The sequence below is a fragment of the Prunus persica genome, chromosome G7 (assembly GCF_000346465.2).
Source record: "Prunus persica cultivar Lovell chromosome G7, Prunus_persica_NCBIv2, whole genome shotgun sequence".
Classification (NCBI taxonomy): Eukaryota; Viridiplantae; Streptophyta; class Magnoliopsida; order Rosales; family Rosaceae; genus Prunus; species Prunus persica.
The window spans coordinates 13,329,363-13,348,505 of record NC_034015.1 but is presented as its reverse complement, the minus strand read 5'-3'; the positions used below and the strand labels follow the sequence as shown (position 1 = coordinate 13,348,505).

The 19,143-nt window shown below is 36.4% G+C and overlaps 4 protein-coding genes across 4 annotated transcripts; 1 reads left to right on the top strand and 3 right to left on the bottom strand.

Annotated features, from left to right (window-relative positions):
- Positions 1,068-1,897, top strand: LOC18770905 (auxin-responsive protein SAUR23). The gene has a single exon (XM_007203469.2). It carries the CDS (start codon positions 1,387-1,389, stop codon positions 1,774-1,776), a length of 390 nt encoding a protein of 129 aa, XP_007203531.1. The 5' UTR covers positions 1,068-1,386; the 3' UTR covers positions 1,777-1,897.
- On the bottom strand, positions 3,589-7,219 carry LOC18771347. The gene is made up of 3 exons (XM_007203815.2): positions 6,207-7,219; positions 4,551-4,719; positions 3,589-4,358 (listed from the first exon to the last, which is right to left on the bottom strand). The coding sequence occupies exons 1-3, from the start codon at positions 7,002-7,004 to the stop codon at positions 3,892-3,894; spliced, it is 1,434 nt and encodes a 477-aa protein (XP_007203877.1). The 5' UTR covers positions 7,005-7,219; the 3' UTR covers positions 3,589-3,891.
- Positions 10,167-12,374, bottom strand: LOC18771849. The gene is made up of 3 exons (XM_007204269.2): positions 11,426-12,374; positions 11,034-11,196; positions 10,167-10,912 (listed from the first exon to the last, which is right to left on the bottom strand). The coding sequence occupies exons 1-3, from the start codon at positions 12,227-12,229 to the stop codon at positions 10,467-10,469; spliced, it is 1,413 nt and encodes a 470-aa protein (XP_007204331.1). The 5' UTR covers positions 12,230-12,374; the 3' UTR covers positions 10,167-10,466.
- On the bottom strand, positions 12,792-17,228 carry LOC18771018. Its single transcript, XM_007204787.2, has 3 exons — positions 16,333-17,228; positions 16,069-16,228; positions 12,792-13,405 (listed from the first exon to the last, which is right to left on the bottom strand). Exons 1-3 carry the CDS (start codon positions 17,104-17,106, stop codon positions 12,933-12,935), a joined length of 1,407 nt encoding a protein of 468 aa, XP_007204849.1. The 5' UTR covers positions 17,107-17,228; the 3' UTR covers positions 12,792-12,932.

Below are 19,143 nucleotides of genomic sequence, written 5' to 3'. Positions count from 1 at the left end.
CCACTCTTTTAGAGCTAAGAAAATGCTTAAGCTCCAACTTATGATGTTACATTTAGAGTAGATTTCGAATGTGAATTGTTAAAAGTTATCGGTAAAATTTATTTCACTTCAAACTTATTTATGATGAAATTCGTGAAAAGGTGTTACATTTAAAAAAAAGAAAAAGTCAGAAGTCATATATATATATCAGTCCCGATCTCTTGGACCACAGGAGTCCAAAAGATATGTGGTCACTCACCGTTGGATGTAAATTCAACGGTTCACTCAATCTTGAACTCCTTTTAAGAAACTTTTTTGAACCATTAGATTAATATCCAACGGTGAGTGACCACAATCTCTTGGACTTCTGTGGTCCAAGAGATCAGGACTGTATATATATATATATATCTATATATATAAAGCAAAAGGTAAAAAAATGGTGAAACATTCAAAAAACCAAAAAATGCCCTTCGTTTATTCAAACATTAAGAATTGAAATTATTAATTAAATGAGGATAATATGATAAATTCATATTTTTTCATATTAAAAATAAAATCAGATAATAGATCCTACTTTTATGGAACATTAGTCCCTTGGCACATGCTCACGCAGTGCCAATTGGTTTTCTTTTTTCTTTTTTATTTATTTATTTATTTTTAGAATTAAGAAAAAATAATATAAGTAGTTATGTTCTATAAAAGTAGGACTTATTATCTTATTTTGTTTTCAATTTTAATTTTAATTTCTTTTAATATGAAAAAATATAAATTTACCATCTTATCCTCATTTAATTAATAATTTTAATTTTTAATATTTGAATTAACTAAGAACATTTTCTGATATTTTGAATGTTTCACCATTCTCTACCTTTTGCTTTATATATATAGATAACTACCTACGTTATCTTTTCTTAATTCTAAAAATAAAATAAAAATAAAAAAGAAAACCAATTGGCACATATGTGAGCATGTGCCAAGATGCTAGTGTGTATATATATATATATATATATATTTAACAAACTTGAGACTAATTGCTATAAACTGTTAAGATGCTAGTGTATATATATATATATATATATATATATATATATATATTTAACAAACTTGAGACTAATTGCTATAAACTGTTAAGAAGTCAGAGACAAATGGGGACAAGAAAAGTCATTATGATCATAGAATAACAATTTAAAAAGTCAAACAAGATCCTTTCTGAGACATTCCCCCCACTCCATATATCACAAATAAAATCCCCTCCCCCACCATCATTTTGCATATCTCCACTAACCAAAATCACGAAGCCACTTCCTCCTTAGCCAATCTCAGCTCCCAACTTCAATCTCACCCACCTTCCCTCTCCTCTCCTCTTCTCTCTCTCCCTCTCTCTCTCTCTAAAAATACCAGACAAAAATGCTGGGAAAGAAGATGGGAAGCTTCAAAAAACTAGCCAAGAAAGTGAAGGTTATGGGTGGTGCTAATGAGCCATCACACCATGAATGTTTGCTAAGAGAGTCAGCAGCAGCAGAGCAAGGAGGGTCTCCTTCAACCAAACCCCCAACTGGGTTTTTGGCCTTGTATGTTGGAGAAGAGCGCCAGAGGTTTCTGGTGAGGACAAGCTTTCTCTCTCATCCACTCTTCAAGATGCTGTTGGAGAAGGCTTACAATGAGTATGGATTTGAGCAGAGAAATGGACTTGTGGTTCCCTGCAGTGTGTCTGCTTTTGAGGAGGTTGTGAATGCTGTGGAATGCAGCAATGGGAAGTTTGATTTTGGAGAGCTTGTTGAGGAGTTTATTTCCTGAGTAAATTAAGATATGTTAGTGGAAATGGTTAGATTAGCAATTCCGTGTATGTACTAGAACATGTTCATATACATATAAAAATACTTCAGCTCTTCAAAAGGGCTGGAGCTAGTTTTGGTCATTTTGATTCTCTGGTTTCCAATATTCCCAAGTAGACTCAATAGAAATGAACTCCAACTCTGACCCAAGAAAAGAGAGATACAATAACATATACCCTATAGGCTATAAAATATTTGGGTAACTTTCCAAATGCATATATTATATATTATTATTATTATTATTATTATCTTGTTCTCCAATCCCTTTCAGTTGCAATAACAATACATGGAACTTCTCAGTTCAACTTCTGCAGATGGACCTTCAAAATCATGCCTCTGAAGCTACCTTTGCTGGCCTACGGGGTAGCAGAAACTAGCAGCGTACTTAGAAGTGTTATTGCTATCCCTTCCAGGAGATGTAGATCAATGTAGATGTTATTTGGGAAAATAAGGATGTTTGATTTGAATAGTCAATTTTATATGAAATTCAAGGCATAATTGTCCGCAGAAAATAAGGACCTTTAATAGTCTAAATTATTATTTTATTTTTTTAGCACAAGCAATAGTCTAAACTACAGAGGGAGGAGGATTTCTCATACACACGCAACTAAACCTCTTGTTTGCAAATCAAGGCTCTTATTCTATAGGCTAGACTCGTTGGCTAAATTACATATAGAATTCAAGGGATATATATTTTTTGGATATTAGAATTCAAGACATAATTGACTCTGCAGAAAATAAGGCCGTTTTTATAATGCACAAGGAAGTAGCATGGCTTCCAATTTTGCAAAAGGGAACTTCCCTGCTTTGGCACATGGTTTTTAAACACAATCAGTGGCGGTCCTACGCCAAGGTCAAGGAAGGTAGGCAATTGCCTACCCAATTGCCTATCCAAAAATTATACCCATATGTAACGTACGCACTAGGTAGGCAAGGCTGACATGAGAGCTTCAGCTCCCAAAAAGCTTCTCAGGTGCCCACATGAACACGATATACAAATTCAACATGCTTTCACAATTTTCCATGTCATAAAATAGTAATGCCTATCCAATATGAAATGATTATTCATATTCCTATTTGGTTTCTTTACTGCAGTCCTAATTCCCAAAAAATATTTTCCATGCTCCTTGGCAAATATTTTTCAGACTCCCTCTTGTATTTGGTTGGAATTTATTATGATAATTTTAATAAAGGGATACTTATTTTAATTTATATTTATTTTGTTTGTTACACTATATTTCTTTTTTATACTCAAATTTCAAGGTTGATATGAAAAAATGTTGTTATATGTAAATTGCAAAAATTGTTGTCATATGTGGGGTTAGAAAAATTGTAGTATTAAATATATTTAAATGTATACAGTCCTGATCTCTTGGACTACAAGGGTCCAAGAGATTTGTGGTCACTCACCATGGGATGTAAATTCAACGGTTCACTCACTCTTATATGTTTTTTGATGTTCAATGGGCAACACAACATGATATTATTCATAACAACCTCAATTTTGTACAATGGATATTACGGTAGGAGGGGTGATTTGGCAATGGATATTATCCGTTGCTAAAGGCAAAATTTGGCATAGTGAATTATTATAAGCTCTTGTCAAGTTAAAAAAAAGAAGACCTCTTGTCAAGCTTTGTATGTAAGTTTTTGCCTACCCAGATTTGGAACACTGGGTCTACCACCAAACACAATGGTGCTGGAGATAGCCCAATGATGAAGAAATAGGAACATTCTATACTAGCTACTTTGATACTTGCAGAGATTCTGCATAAAGGAGCAATTTATAGAGTTTGGCATCTCTATTGGAAACAAATTTTGTAGTCGAATTTATTGCACATTCTCTCATACTACAACGACGTAAAACCATGAACTTCCTTCCTGGGGAGAAAGAGAACAGTGCATTTAAGGGCCGAGCTTTTACGGAGGTAGATGGGCTTGCCGTCTTTTCGTCCAAAGTTTTGTAGCCCAGGCCCATGAGCATGCATTCTTCTGATTATTTGAGTGGAACTAACTTGGTGCTGCACCTCAATGAAAGATTGAAATCCAACATTAAGCTCATACAATACAACCATATCTAGCTCTCACTATCAACATCATCACAACCATCTACAAGAATTCTCTTCATACGATCCATCAAGTCCTGCATTTGTTCCCTCGAATGCAATGGCGACGGATAAACACATGCGCAATTCAACGCTCCATCACGTATGGTGTCGAAAATGGCTATAGAGGGGCCAACGCCATGGACTGAAGCGCAGCCCTCGTAGTCCTCCACCCCAAGCTCTTGGTGCACCTCACTAGAATCATCAATCACCGGGTCCTCGAACACTGAGATAAACGCAGTTCTCATCGACGATGACGGGGTCAAGCCAGGGTTTTCGATAGCCTTGCACATGAGGAAGTTGAGGTCTGACATGTCTGTGAAATGCTTGTTTGAGTTCTTGGCATTTGCAAAGGCAATGTGGCATCTCTTTGCCAGCTCCCACAGTGTGTTTCCTCCATTTATGTCATGCGTATTCATGATGGCAGAATGATAAAACCCTGAATCATTTAGGGATGAATATCAATCTTATTTCATCAGCATTCAAATAATTGCCACTGTATTCTCATTGATGACTATTGACTTTAGATATACTCAAAATATACTCAACCTTTTCTCCGACATCGGTAGTTGACTTTTCTTAGAGCTGACCTTCAAAATTTCAATTTGAAAAATCATTTGCAGGGGCTTACCAAGATTATTGGAACTGAGGGGTGGTTCAAGAATGGAGCGGCAGTCAAGGAGAGTTACAACAGCATATTTCTCCCATTGATGATCCGGGAGGTGCTTAGAGGCATGCACAGCAATCAATCCAGCAGCTGCCAAGGCTCCAGATAATTTTATTTCTCTAGATTTGCAACCCTGAAAAGTTCAATCACCATCAAAGTGACCAAGTCCTGGGGCATGGTCAAATTTAACCAGCTTCATATATGATTGTCCTCATTTAGAGAAAATTGAAAATGTCAGCTTGGGCTGGTCAAAAATCAAAACTGTATTATTGATGCACTGCAATGTCTCTCACAAATTGGCAGCCGAAGAAAAGAAAGAAGCCTCATAAGTCTTTGTTGAATCCATAACAACCACTTGTAGGCATAGACTCCAAGAACTAAGCTATCAACACCATTAGTGACAATGCTTGACATCGCACGAGAACACAACTTCAAACCAACACGAAATATACAGATTTGGGTTGACTATTGCTTCACATGAACCTAAAAAATGACATGACTTGCTAACACAAATAATAAACATTTCGAGGCATGTCGAGATATGTCTACCACAAGTAGAGGGTTTTTTCTTTTTCCCCGAGGTCTTGCTAGCATTCTAGTGTTAAGTTTACAATGTAGAAGTTTTGTGTCAACTCGAACATGTTATGATTAACGAAATGGGTCTGGTTAAGATTGATTAGTACTTCACCAAATATCAAGTAACATGACTTGAACACAACTTGTTAGGTGACCAATTAGCTCCGAGTCTAGTGATGCTAGTTACGATCTCAACGTTATAAGAGGTTCCGAGTTCAATCTCCCTCTCCGAAGGTAAAAAAATAAAATAATAAGTTACAAGAAAGGTGATAAGCCCACGGATGTCTGTCCACGCAAAATGACAAATCATCGAGCCCATGACTCCCATCCCTTGTACTGCAACCTTTTAGAAAAGACAATGGATGATGGGATAGTGGACCAAACCTAACTACCAGGCTCAAATTGGTCTTCTTCGAAACGCAAAGCCTACAGGGCGCGCCCACATCAACCCCATTCTGGATGCCACTATATGGAGCCCATTTCGGATTATTTTAATTTCATTACTTTATTATGGTAATTATAGTGGTACTAGAATATGGTCTCGTAGTATACCTAAAAACCAATTTTGTTTGTAAATTAAAGTTGTTTAGAGTATCATTTTTATAGAATATGAAGTGGAAGAAAAATAAGTCATTTTTTGTTCTTATAGTTTGTCGGTTTTACTATTTTAGTCTATGCAGTTTCAATTTTGTCAATTTTATCCATATAATTAAATCATAGCAATTAAAGTATTAGTCACAAAATGTGTTAAATTCCTTTGAATTAAATTTTTTAGCAAGGGATTTGACAGAATTTAATCTGTCCTTGAATTGCTCGTATTTAAAATTATAGAGATAAAATTATCAAAATTAAAACTACCATGGCATAAATGATAAAATTGGCAAACCACATAAACTAAAGGTGATTTTTGCCAAAAATCTAGTAAAACTATTGTGCAAGTGGCATTTAAACATTAGAATCACATGCATGCCTGCGTACAGTCAAATATTGACTATCTTAAGAAAGAAAAATAATAATAATCCAAGACACTGGAAATTAACTTACAGCAAGAAGCCTCTGGCAGTCATGTGGGTTTAACTGTAATTTCACCACCCGAGAACGCCTCGCCGAGCTCGCGTCTTTGAAATCCAGATTCGACAGCCTCAGCGAATTCAAAGAGTACCCAAGCATGTCCACGCCACGCGCCCAAAACGGCTTGTTCGCCTTCCCGTTTGGGATCAAATCCTCAATTCCCAAACTGACCTCCCCATTTCCCTTTAATTCCCTCTCTGCTCCTCCTCGCCCCGTCGACTTCATCTCCCCCAACAGCGCCCTCAGCAGCGCCACGGCCGCAGCGCGGTCGCACGCTGACGTGTGCACGCGGAGCGCCAGGGCCCACCGGGACTCGCTTATAGTGTACACGCTCGCAAATAGCACGTCCGTGTCAGCGTCCGACGAAGGGTTGGGATTGCGCCACGTGTTAATATTGAGCTCGTGCTCGAGGATTAGATGGAACGCGGGGATGTTGGGCTGGCTTTGGTTTTGGAGAATTAGAGCCGTCGATGGGAGATCGAACGGTTGGATTTGGAGGTGGGGAGTTGGGGGTGTGAGGAAGGAAAAGGTGTTTGTGGTGGGATCGAAGAGGTGTTTGGAGCGGAGGACAGGATGGGAATATTGGAGGTTGTGGAGGGCAGTTTGGAGAATTGAGAAGTTTGGGGGTTTGGAAAGGAGGAGGGCTAGGACTGTTATGCCGGTGCCAGAGGGGACGGCTTTGCACCAGCTGTACTCGGTTCCGCCCACGGGTCGGGTCTTGGGCTCCGGCATTGCTTCTGGGTTGAGGTTTTGATCACCCCACTCCGACATGTTGGAGTGGCGAGAAAGATAAAGTCTGCTTTGAAAATGTTAGATAATAGGAACTGGAAGAAGACTGATTAAGGTTTGTACATTATTTTTGGCCACACGTGTTTTATTGTTTATCTAATGGGTCATGCTTTCAATCAAAATTTAATTTCTGTACATTTTCGTCTCTTTAGGTTACATGATAGCCCCTAGGCATATTTTTGTGGAAATGTCCATCTACCTCATTTTTAATTTGTCACTTTAAAGAAAAATTTAAGAGGAATGTAACCTCTTTTTTCTTTTCTTTTTTTCTTTTTTTTTCTTCAAAATTTATGATTTATCATCTAACTTTAACATTATTCAATTTTTCATCCATTTTTAAGAATATTTTTGTCTCTCCATTTTCAAGGAAAAAAAGACGTACCTCTCCTCTCCCCCACCCGCCCTCAAAATACATCGCATAGGACTCCCCTCACCCCTCTAAAGTTTGCTTGGTCATCATTTGTTATGCAGGATAGTGAATTGTTGGTTTGGTAGTTGTTCTTCCATAAATTTTCAATATTCAAATGGAAAAATACCAAAAAGAAAAAAATAAGAAGAAAAAGGTAGGATGAGGGAATTTGTGTGTGGAGGGTTGGTGTTCCTTTGTAGAGAGAGAAGGAGGAAGGTGAAGAGGGAAGGGGGGAATGGAGGAAGGGGCTGTGAAGAGGGAAGGATGAATGGATTTCAAGGTGGGCGGGGTTGGTTGGAGCCACCGGTGGTGCACAGGGATGGGGGAAGTTGAGATTTATTTATTTTTTTCAATTTTAATTGTTTAAAAGATATACATTTTTTTTTATAATGCTTTTTCCATTTTTTAAAATACCCTTAAAATATATGAAAAATTGGATGGTGTTAAAGTCAGATGAGAAATCATGGATTCTGAAAAATTAAAGTCACATTTTTCTTAAATTTTTCTTCAAGGTGACAAATTGAAATTGAGGTATAAGTTCAGGTGGCATTTCTATAAAAATCTCTAAATTTAATATGGAGTGACTTTGTATTAAGTAACCGAATCATAATATTGACGAAGAGTCGGACTCTCTATTTCTCTCATCACTTGTGTGCTAGCTATTACTTATACCTCAATTTATTTTTCTTTTTTTCTTTTTTTTTTCCTTTTCGAATTTCGTTCAAAGGGTAAAACTGTTGGTTTTTAGACTTTATAAAAATATGGCATACATTGATTAATCAAGTTTATCATTTTATTTGAATTTGGAATATATTTTTAGTTTTTATTTATATCTAACATTTGTACCTTTTCCTTTCGGTTATATGGATGGACCTCTCAAAGCCCAAAATAATTCAGCACGAACAAAACTCCAGCCGGATCTTCCGTAATTAAGCTCACAATCTCATCATGGGGAGAGTAGAAAACCCGAAAAACTCAAGTTAACATAAATGTGATCCCTAAACACTTAGGGCATGTTTACGTATCAGTAATGGGTATGAGAGGAAAGGGAATGATTTCCATTCCTGACTTCCCCTGCGTTTACTTGCAATCAGGAATGAAAAAATAAGTGGGCCCCACCTCAAAATCCGTAATCACATTCCCTCAAAACTAGGTATCAGATCGACTAGGGGGGACTAGTCGATACGATTCCCATTCCTGCTTTCTCTTATTAACTTCCAAAAATACCCTTACCACTTTACTATAATTCCAAAATAACTCAAACCCTAAAAAAAATAAAAATACACGCCAGAAGGAGTTCAAACAACTCAAACCCTTAACGTTACAACACAGCCTCCCTGGAGCAGCAGAAACTATGTAAGTCACTCCATCTATCTATCTATCCACCTTTTTCTTTTTCTTCTATCTTCTGTCTTCACATTCATCGCAAAACAAAGTATGATCATGGATAAATAAATTGATGATATTGTCATAGTTAACCATGTTGGTAGTATATGAATGAAGAGAGATGGCGTTGGGTTTGGAAAATCTTATAGCTGGTGCAGAATGTATTTTGTCAAAGTGGAATGTATGGCAAGTGGTTTGTATGGCAAGTGGTTTGTATGGCAAGTCGTTTCCACATTACTATGCACTTGGAGAGATATACGGAAAAGATCGTGCTATTGGAACAAATGCTGGAAATGCTGATGATGATGAAGAAGACGTTAGGCGAGATGATGCAAGTGTTCATCAGAATAGAAGTGTGGGTGATGATTTTATTGAGGAGATGTTTTCACATCCTGATGGTGGGTCACAATATGGGGGTTCAGAATATGACGGATCTCAATTTGATGATGTTGAGGATTTAGAAGATGATGAGACAACTTTTACACAACCAAATCCCCAACCCTCAAGTGCCCAACAACGTGCCCAACAGAAGAGACCCGCACAAGATGTAGCAAGTGGTCCAAGTAATCCTCGTAGGAAGGTAAATGCTTTGAATGAAATGTCTAACAAATTTGGACTTATGGCTGAAGCCGTAGCCGGAATGGCACCTCAACTTGCAGGTTTGGTTAATGTTCTTTCAACAGAGAAGGATCTTGCTGATATGCAAGCTAAACTTGGTGGTGAATTGAGGAAAATAGAATTCCTAACTCCTTTGCAAGTATTTCGTATCACCAATATTTTAGCCAAAGAGCACGATTTGCTGAGGGTCTTCTTTACCATGACTGATGAAGAAAAAAAAGATTATGTATTTAATCTTATGGAGCATGGCTTATAGTGATTGCGATTGATGAGTAATGGGTGAATGACTTTTGTGGAGATTATATATCTCTTCTTTTGGTAGTTTGACTATTTTGTATTTAATCGTATGAAGATTATGCAAATTATTATTATTTGATTATTTACTAGTTACGTAGGTGAAAGATAAATATTTATTGGAGTTTATTTTGTGAATTTTATTTGCTTATGTTAGTTTTGGATGTGCTCTTTGCAACTGCTTAGCCCTTAGGTGACTTCTTTTGTGAATTTTATCTCACTTGATCAAAGATTTCTTAGCCAGGTTAGCTTGTCTAGCTTTTGGTTCAGAATAAATTGCTGATAATTTTCTTTGATAACGGATTCCCTCTTACTGATTAATTCAAAACCCCTTTTCCTATAGCTTTTGGTTTTGGGTGAATTTTATATATGTGATGTGGTGAAAATGTGTAGGGCATTTTAGTAATCAAATTAATTTGGATTCTGATTCATGAAAATTAGTAAACAATAACAATGGGAATCAACCCCATTCCTTTACTAATTTCGTATGTTTAGTAAACAGCTTAATGGGAATGATTCTTCCCATACCGATTCAGTAGTTCCCCGATTCCTAAATTATCTGATTCCTTACTTTCTCCATTACTGATACGTAAACATGCCCTTAAAGAAACACACTACAAAGTTTAATAAAATTAAACTCATAACTGAAAAATGAACTTGAACCCCACAAAGGTGTACGATTGACACCGATCCAAATCATACCAAATTTTTGTCAATCAACTTGGTCACACACTGATCTATACCAAATCCACAAGAATTTTCTTCATGTTATCAACCAGCTCCTGCATTTGCTCTCTCGTGTGCAATGGCGATGGATACACACAAACACAATCCAGCCTTCCATTCCTTATCGTGTCGAAAATCGCAATGGAAGGGCCGATGCCGTGCACCGAAGCGCAGCCGATGTAGTCATCTACTCCCAGCTCTCGTTGCATGTCATTGTAATCATCAATGATTGTGTCTTCAAACACTGTCATGAATGATGATCTCAAGGAAGACGATGGGGTCAACGCCGGGTTTTCAATGGCCTTGCACATCACGAAGCTCAGGGCAGCCAAGTCTGTGAAGTGTTTGTCGTTGTCCTTAGAGCTTGCAAAGGCCGTGTAGGTTTTCTTGGCAAGCTCCCACAGGTTTTCACCTCCTTTGATGGTGTGGATGTGGGGGATGACGGAGTGATAATTTCCTGAATATCAGAAGGGTATTTCAGTCATTTTGACATGCACAATTTTATATGGTTTTGATTTATTGTATAGAAAAATTTATACTGTATGGGATTAGAATCACCAAGGGGGGTGTGAATTTACCAAAATGGTGAATTGAAAGAGCTGGATCAAAATTGGAGCGGCAATCAATGAGTGTTAGTACCCCATACTTCTTCTTTTGATGATGTTTAGAGCACTTATCTGCAGCCATCAATCCAGCAGCTACCAATGCTCCACATAATTTAATCCCTTTAGCCTTGCAACCCTGCAAATTTTGATTTCATTGATAACAAGCAAGATTGCTCAATAAGTGCCATACATCCAAATGAAAAAAGTTTGGTTATCTTCTCATACATCGTCATATTTTGTCTTCTTTTTTTTTTCTCAGAAATATCGACAATGTATCAGATATTGTAGATTGATACTTGTTATTAGCGAATTATTTTATATATATATATATATATTAAAGGTGTATATGCATATATTAAACTTACATCGAGAATCCTTTGAGTTTCCTCTTGGTTCATCCGAAACCTTACCACCTGAGAAGATCTAGCTGACTTGGTGTCTTTGAATTTCAAATTTGTGAGCCTCAGGGAATTAAGAGAGTAACTAAGCATGTCCACCCCACGAGCCCAAAAAGGCTTCTTAGCAATCCTAGAAGGAACAAGGTCCTCAATTCCCGAATTGACCTCCCCTTTACTACCAATTTCCTTCTCTATCCCTCTCCCCTCTCCATCATCAGTACCACCAATCAAGTACCCCAGCAACTCTCTCAGCATAGTCTCAGCTGTGGTGTGGTCACAAGCTGACACGTGTAGCCTCATCACGGCCACCCACTTGGCATTGGGGAGGGTGTAGATTGTTCCAAAGAACATGTCTTGATCATTTGTGCTAGCACTTGATGAAGAAGAAGTAGTAGTAGTAGTTTTAGTCCAAGTGTTTTTGTTTAGCTCATGTTCAAGGATCAGGTGGAAGGGAGAGACTGAATTATTACTTGGGTTTGATAGGGTTTCAAGGATTTCCAAAGTTGATGAGAGGTCGAATGTTTTGATTTGGACAAAAGGGGTGGGGGATGTGACAAAGGAGAATGTGTTCGTTTTGGTGTTGGTATGGAGCCTGGAGTTCAGGATTGGATGGGCATTTTGCAGCTTGTGAAGTGCAGTTTGGTATTTGAGCATATCCGGAGCGCAGGAGATGTCAAAACCCAGCACCGTTATGCCAGTGCCGCCCGGCACGGCGCGGCACCAGCTGTTCTCCATGGCACCAACTGCTCGACCTCTTGGCTGATCAGCCATTTTCAAAGCCTTACCGAAATAGTAGAAGTATAGCCAGGTTTTTTTGTTTGTTTTGCTTTTGGTAGCTAATAGCTATAGTTGCAATATAATGGTAAGTTGTGGTGAGATTTATATACAAATTGATGGAGGGTCACATGGCCATTCTGTGCATAAATTTTGAAGACGCAAGATGGTAAGATTTTAAGACAAATGGTTGAATTTCGCATTAAGTTCTCATCTGCCCTGCCCTCTGTTTTGGTAGGTGATCAGTTGCCTTATTAACTGCGTCTACCGATGTGCATTAAAGAAATCTTCAAGGCCCCATTAATCACACAGCCATATACAGCCATATTCAACTTTCACAAAGTCCCTCTCTCTCTCTCTCTCTCTCTCTCCAGTACATTCTTTCTCTTCTTTATCCCTCTCACCAACAAAAACATAAAATTTCTCTTTTTACCTGCAAAATGATTTTTGAAAATTGCAAATGATTGTAGAAAGAGTCAAATAAACCAACCAAAATATTATATAACTGGCCATTGAACAAGACAATTTTGAAAGTAAAAACTTGTTGAACAAGAAAATGTTGGAAGTAAAAACTTGTTTTTCTTTTGGCATAAGTTAATTAATTGATCATGCGTGACACAATAACGCAAATTATAAATATGTAAGCATAAAAGTGATACAGGATCCGTACACATTATTACTCAAATTTCGTAACAACTTTTTAGATCTTCCGTTCTACATTGCCATCACAACCCACAAGCATTGCCTTCATGTCATCAACCAAGCCTTGCATTTGCTCTCTCGAGTGCAATGGTGCTGGGTACACGCAAACACAATCCAACCGTCCATCTCTGATGGTGTCGAAGATTGCAATGGATGGGCCAATGCCATGCACTGAAGCACACCCCATGTATTCCTCCAACCCCAGGCCTAGCTCTCTCTGCTTGTCGTTTGAATCATCAATCACTGGGTCCTCAAACACTGACATGAACGATGCTCTTAAGGAAGATGATGAGGTCAAGGTAGGGTTGTCGATGGCCTTGCACATCAGGAAGTTGAGGTCAGCCATGTCTGAGAAGTGCTTGTTGTTCCTCTTAGAGCTCACAAAGGCCTTGTAGGTTTTGTTGGCCAGCTCCCATAGAGTTTCTCCTCCTTTAGTGGTATGGGTGTTGAGGATGGCAGAGTGGTAAAATCCTGAATGTTGAAGGGTATTTCAGTCATTTCACATGTAATAACTAAATCACTAGTTAGCCACTAGCATAGTTAGTAATTGTGGGTGAGAACCCCGCCGTGATGTAACCAATTCATTCATATCTTCCTCGCTATTATAAATTAGATTGCAAATACTATCTAACTAAAACATAAGATCGTATATATGATTATTCAAATTATGTGACACATCATGTAATCGTGAGTGAGAACCACGCCCGTGACACATCATGTAATATTCCAATATTCAGTATCCATCATCAGCCATGTGCAATGACTTAATGAGTGTAACAGAAGAATATGGTGACCTACGATGATTCAATGGTTTTGGGAGCTAAGGGGGGCCGCATATGATAGAATAAACCGTACTATTCTAGGCTGGCTGGGTCAGCAGGACATGTGTCGAAAAAAGATGCCATCTGGTACACTCTAGGATAGTGACTGTTAGCAAAATGGCTGTGTCAATTAATGTTTGTAAATATGTGCCCCCACACGTACGACACATCGTACTCGTAGAGACAACACATAACACATAATAATGTGACTAACTTTTATAAATACAAATTTGAGAATTATGTTTCCTATGAACATGAATAATAAACAAGTCGCTCGCTTGGGTGTCACATAAGTAATTTGATTTTAACTACCTTAATTACATGAAGTTATATCATGTGAAAATTTGTGAAAATTTATAGAATTAGAGAAATGTTCTCATACAATTTGGGAGTTGATTTTTCCACTCATCTTTTCTCCACTCACAATTCATTTTATTTTTTTAATACTTTTTAATAAATTTTGTTCTTTCTCTTTTCTATTCTATCCTTACCCTATATCAATTTCTTTTTTACTTCACTTTTATAATATTTCTTTTTCTTTATACTTAATTTTTCAACTTACACTCCATTTTCAATATTAAAGGGAAAAAAAAACTTAATTTCTTACTCGATTAAAGGAAAAAAAATATACTGAAAATGAAGTGCAAGTTGAAAAATTAAGTATAAAGAAAAAGAACTAATATAAAAGTGACTTTTGGCGACTTTGATACAAGTCATTTGACTTTTGTGCCACATAGGATTACATTCCTTTTTTAATATTGTCTGATGTAATCTTTTTATTTATATATTTTTAAAATAATTTTGTGTTCCAATATTGCCCATTATCTTAGATTATTTACCTTAATGAGATAATTAGCCAATATTATATTTCTTTCCTTATCCAATTTACACTTGAGCACATAAAACGTAAGGAATAATGAAGTTATTAATTGCAGCAAATTTTATGGTGGTTTTATAATAAATTACTAAATTTATGGTAAGTAAAGCACCTAATTAGGAAGACTTTTTTTTTTTTTTTTTTTTACTTTTTAAAATGTTGTACATTGACATAAGAGATAAATAATGGAGTGAGTTTAGTGCTGAAAGGAAGTCAAACACTCATTAAAATAGATGAGAAAATAATGGAGATTCAGACTTAGGGTTCATCCCAAGGCACAAATGACCTGCTGAAGCATGGTCTAATATCCATTTGCTATGCAGTCATAGTATCGACTTTTTCTGCTTCTTCTTTTATTATTATTATTATTATTATTTTATGTTGAATATATGCTCAACTTTGAATCAGGTTCAGTCATTTTGTTCTTTATAGTTGTTCTTTTATGTGTAGTATACCTGAGATATAGGTAATACATTTTTAAATATATTTTTCTTCATATATATATATATGTGTATATATAAATATATATAAATTATAGGTAACATATTCGTTTAACAAAAAAAAAAGTTATTAATTGACTTGTGTTTTTACGTACATGAGATATAGTTACCACACTTTTTTGCCTTTTTGTTTGTGAATCTAAGTTATAGGTAACATATGCTTTACCACTTATCTTTTTTATGTACCGGAGATATAGGTAGCATATACTGTCCGACTTATGTTTTTATGCACCTAAGTTATAGGTAATTTAATATTCTGCTTGTTTATTTTTTCACCTTACTTATAGGTAAGATGTTTTGTGGTTTGTTCAGCCTATGGTGCAGATATATTATCCTATGATATAGATATATTGTCCTATTGTCTATTGCATAGGTATAATATGTGGGTCTTACTTTCATTGATTAAATGGTATATATTAGGTAAATATTATCAAGGAAAGAATTCAAAATTCAATTACTAGGAAATAATGCATTAAATTTAGATTTTCAATATGCTTTTCTTATTTACCTCAAAGGGTAAATTTGACATATCAAAAAAAGTAAATAAAGTCAAAGGACCTACATCTAAAACTAAAAACGTGTGGACTAAATCCAATGACAGCTAATCGTTTTGGATCTAGATCTAAGAACCCCTTTTAGAAATGATGACTTTAAGTTATAATTTAAAGTTGAGATGTATGACCTCTAAATTCCATATTTTTCCCATACGAAATTTCTAAATTTCTGTGTTTTTGTATATATCCAAACACGGGAATTGGTTCATGTCAATTTAGAAATTCTGACTTTTGTTAAAATCTCAAGTTTATTTCCCTCATCCAAAAGAGACGTATACACAAGTAATACAATAATGTAATTTCCCCAGCGAGTACAAGATACTTTTACTCCCGAACAGTCATGAATGCAAAAATGGTATTTTGAACAGGGTTTGTGAATTACCAAAATGTTTATGTGAAAGAGCTGGATGGAGATTGGATCGACAATCAGTGAGTGTCACTACACCGTACTTCTTCTGATTTTCCAGACGATACTTATCCACAGCCATCAAACCAGCAGCCACCAATGCTGCACATAATTTAATCCCTCTTGTCTTGCATCCCTACAATAATTAAATTAATTAAGCTAATACCACAAATTAAATTAAATTAATCAATCCATGGTATATATATGTACAAATTAAAAGGTTAATGTAATAAAACTTACATTGAGAACCCTCTGAGTGTCATCTTCATTCATCTGCAGCCTCACCACCTGAGAAACCCTAGCCGATTTGTTGTCGGTGAATTTTAAATTGGTCAGCCTCAGGGAATTAACAGAGTAACTAAGCATGTCCATTCCACGTACCCACATAGCCTTCTTACCCTTCCCACTTGGAATAAGATCCTCAATTCCCAAATTGACCTCCCCTTCGTTCCTAATTTCCATATTCACCTCTCCCCCTTCGTCTCCACCACCCATCAACCCCACCACCTCTCTCAGCAAAGACACAGCTGAAGTACGGTCACACGCTGAGACATGAAGCCTCAGCGCCACGACCCACATGGCGCTTGGCAGAGCATAGATGCTTGCGAAGAACATGTCTTGGTCAGTTGTGCATGTAGTGTTCTTCAGCTGCCAAGGGTTTTGGTTCAGCTCATGCTCAAGGATCAGGTGAAAAGGAGAGACTGAGGAGTTGCTAATTGGGCTGTAGAGGGTTTCAAGGATTTCCAAAGTTGATGAGAGGCTGAACGATTTGATTTGGACATAGGGAGTGGGGGATGGGACAAAGGAGAGTGTGTTTGTTTTGGGGTTTGTATGGAGCCTTGAGTTGAGGATGGGGTGGGAGTTTTGGACTTTCAGGAGGGCAGTTTGGAGATTGAGCACATCCGGGGGTTTCGAGGCATGAAGGGCTAGCACCGTGATGCCGGTGCCGCCAGGCACGGCGCGACACCAGCTGGTCTCTGTGCCACCAACCGGTCGGCCTTTTGGCTCCGCCATTTGCTCAGTCTTGATGAAATATTTCGTACCAGCAGTGGCTTTTTAGTGCTGTTTTTTTGTAGTGCTAGTACGTGAGTGGTAGTGGGATATTTTATAGGCAAAAAGGGTGGGGTGGAGGGTCAGAATCATTGTCTTTCTTTGTACTAACCTCTCTGCACGCGCTTCTGCGCCTCGAGAGGCTTTTTTTAAAAAAATTTAAATTTATTTTAGAATTAAAAAAGATAATGGATAGTTGTGTTCCATAAAAATAGGATCCATTATCTGAATTTTCTTTTAATTTTAATTTTTTTAATATGAAAAATTGTGAATTTACCATATTATCCTCATTTAATTAATAATTTTAATTCTTAATGTTTGCATTAACCAAGGGCATTTTCTGGTATTTTGAATGTTTCACCATTCTCTGCCTTTTGCTTTATATATATAGATAAAAAACGAATCTTAGGGCAGCATGGCTAAATAATGAATTTTACATTGATTTCTATGTGCCCTCGTACTTTGGTAGGTGACTTGGTGCAGAATCTGGTTATGAAACAATTGACCTTTCAATTGAGAAGATTTTGAAAGACTAAATTGTCCAACATTTTAATGACATTTTTTAAGGGTATTGCCCTAGGGATTCAAGCACCTTAAAGTCTTTAAATTATGCTAATTATACAGATTTATACATCAAAGTAATAAACAAATAATTTCAAATATTATTTAGTTAATACTAGCCTCTCTGCACGCGCTTCCGCGCATGCGAGAGGTTTTTTTAAAAATTTTTTTTTAATTTATTTTAGAATTAAAAAAGATAATGGATATTTGTGTTCCATAAAAATAGGATCCATTATCTGAATTTTCTTTTAATTTTAATTTTTTTAATACGAAAAATTGTGAATTTACTATATTATCCTCATTTAATTAATAATTTTAATTTTTAATGTTTGCATTAACCAAGGGCATTTTCTGGTATTTTGAATGTTTCACCATTCTCTGTCTTTTGCTTTATATATATAGATTATATGATCAGCAATGAGGGAAACATGAATTTATTTAGGGCCTCGCTAATTATTTTTTTTCTTTCTTAGCTTCTTCTATAATATAATATATAATGGTTTAAATTGTCTAGAATATTTTTTACTAAACGAGAACGAGGCCTATAGTTTAGTTAAATTTAGAAATTCTTTTTCCAAACACTAACACAAATCAATAGTACTAAAAATTAGAGCCAATTAATTAGCAAAAAAACAACCAATGAATAAATATCAGAAACTTGAGAAATAAAGGTGAGATAATACCTTAGATTGTATGCAAATTGGAGAAGATTCAGAGCTTGGTACCATTGATTTAATAATGTTCTAATCTATTAATGTTGCATTTGAGTTTGACAAATGACAAACAATAATGGAACATGAAAAAAAGTGTAATTTGTGTTATTTTAATGTTCTAATGTTTTACTTTTGATTTTTAAAAAAATCTTTTTGTAAGTTATGTTTGTCTGATCTTGTCCTTTTCCGTTAGCTGAGAAAAAAAAAAGTGTTGTGTGTGGCTATGAGGCAGGCTAATATTTAATTGTATTGCAATTCTTTATACATATAAGCCTAAAATGAAATCAACAATCTGCTAATACCAAACCTTAGCCCCCTTTCTCTCAAAAAACCCTCATAGAGCCATTTTCACTTTGAGGGGGAAGGAAGCCACTGTTCTTCCTCTCCTCTCCTCTTCCTCCCTCTCTTCTTCTCTAATTTTCAGAGACAAAAGGTTTTCCCTATTTTTTTAAATTTATTATCATTTTCCTCCAACCATCATAGGTGGCTGCGTCTCGGCGTTGGATCTCCACCTGTATTCGACGTTCGATCTCCACCACCATCATTTTTGCGGTTTCTTTATGTTCAGAATAAGTCACAAAGGCTCTTTGAGTTCTTTGTGTAGTTTTCACATCTCCCTTTGTGAGAGCTTTTCATATCTTATTTGTGAGAACTTTTCATCTCTTATTTGTGATATCTTTCCATATCTCCTTTGTAAGAGTTTTATTTGTATTGTTATGACTTGATT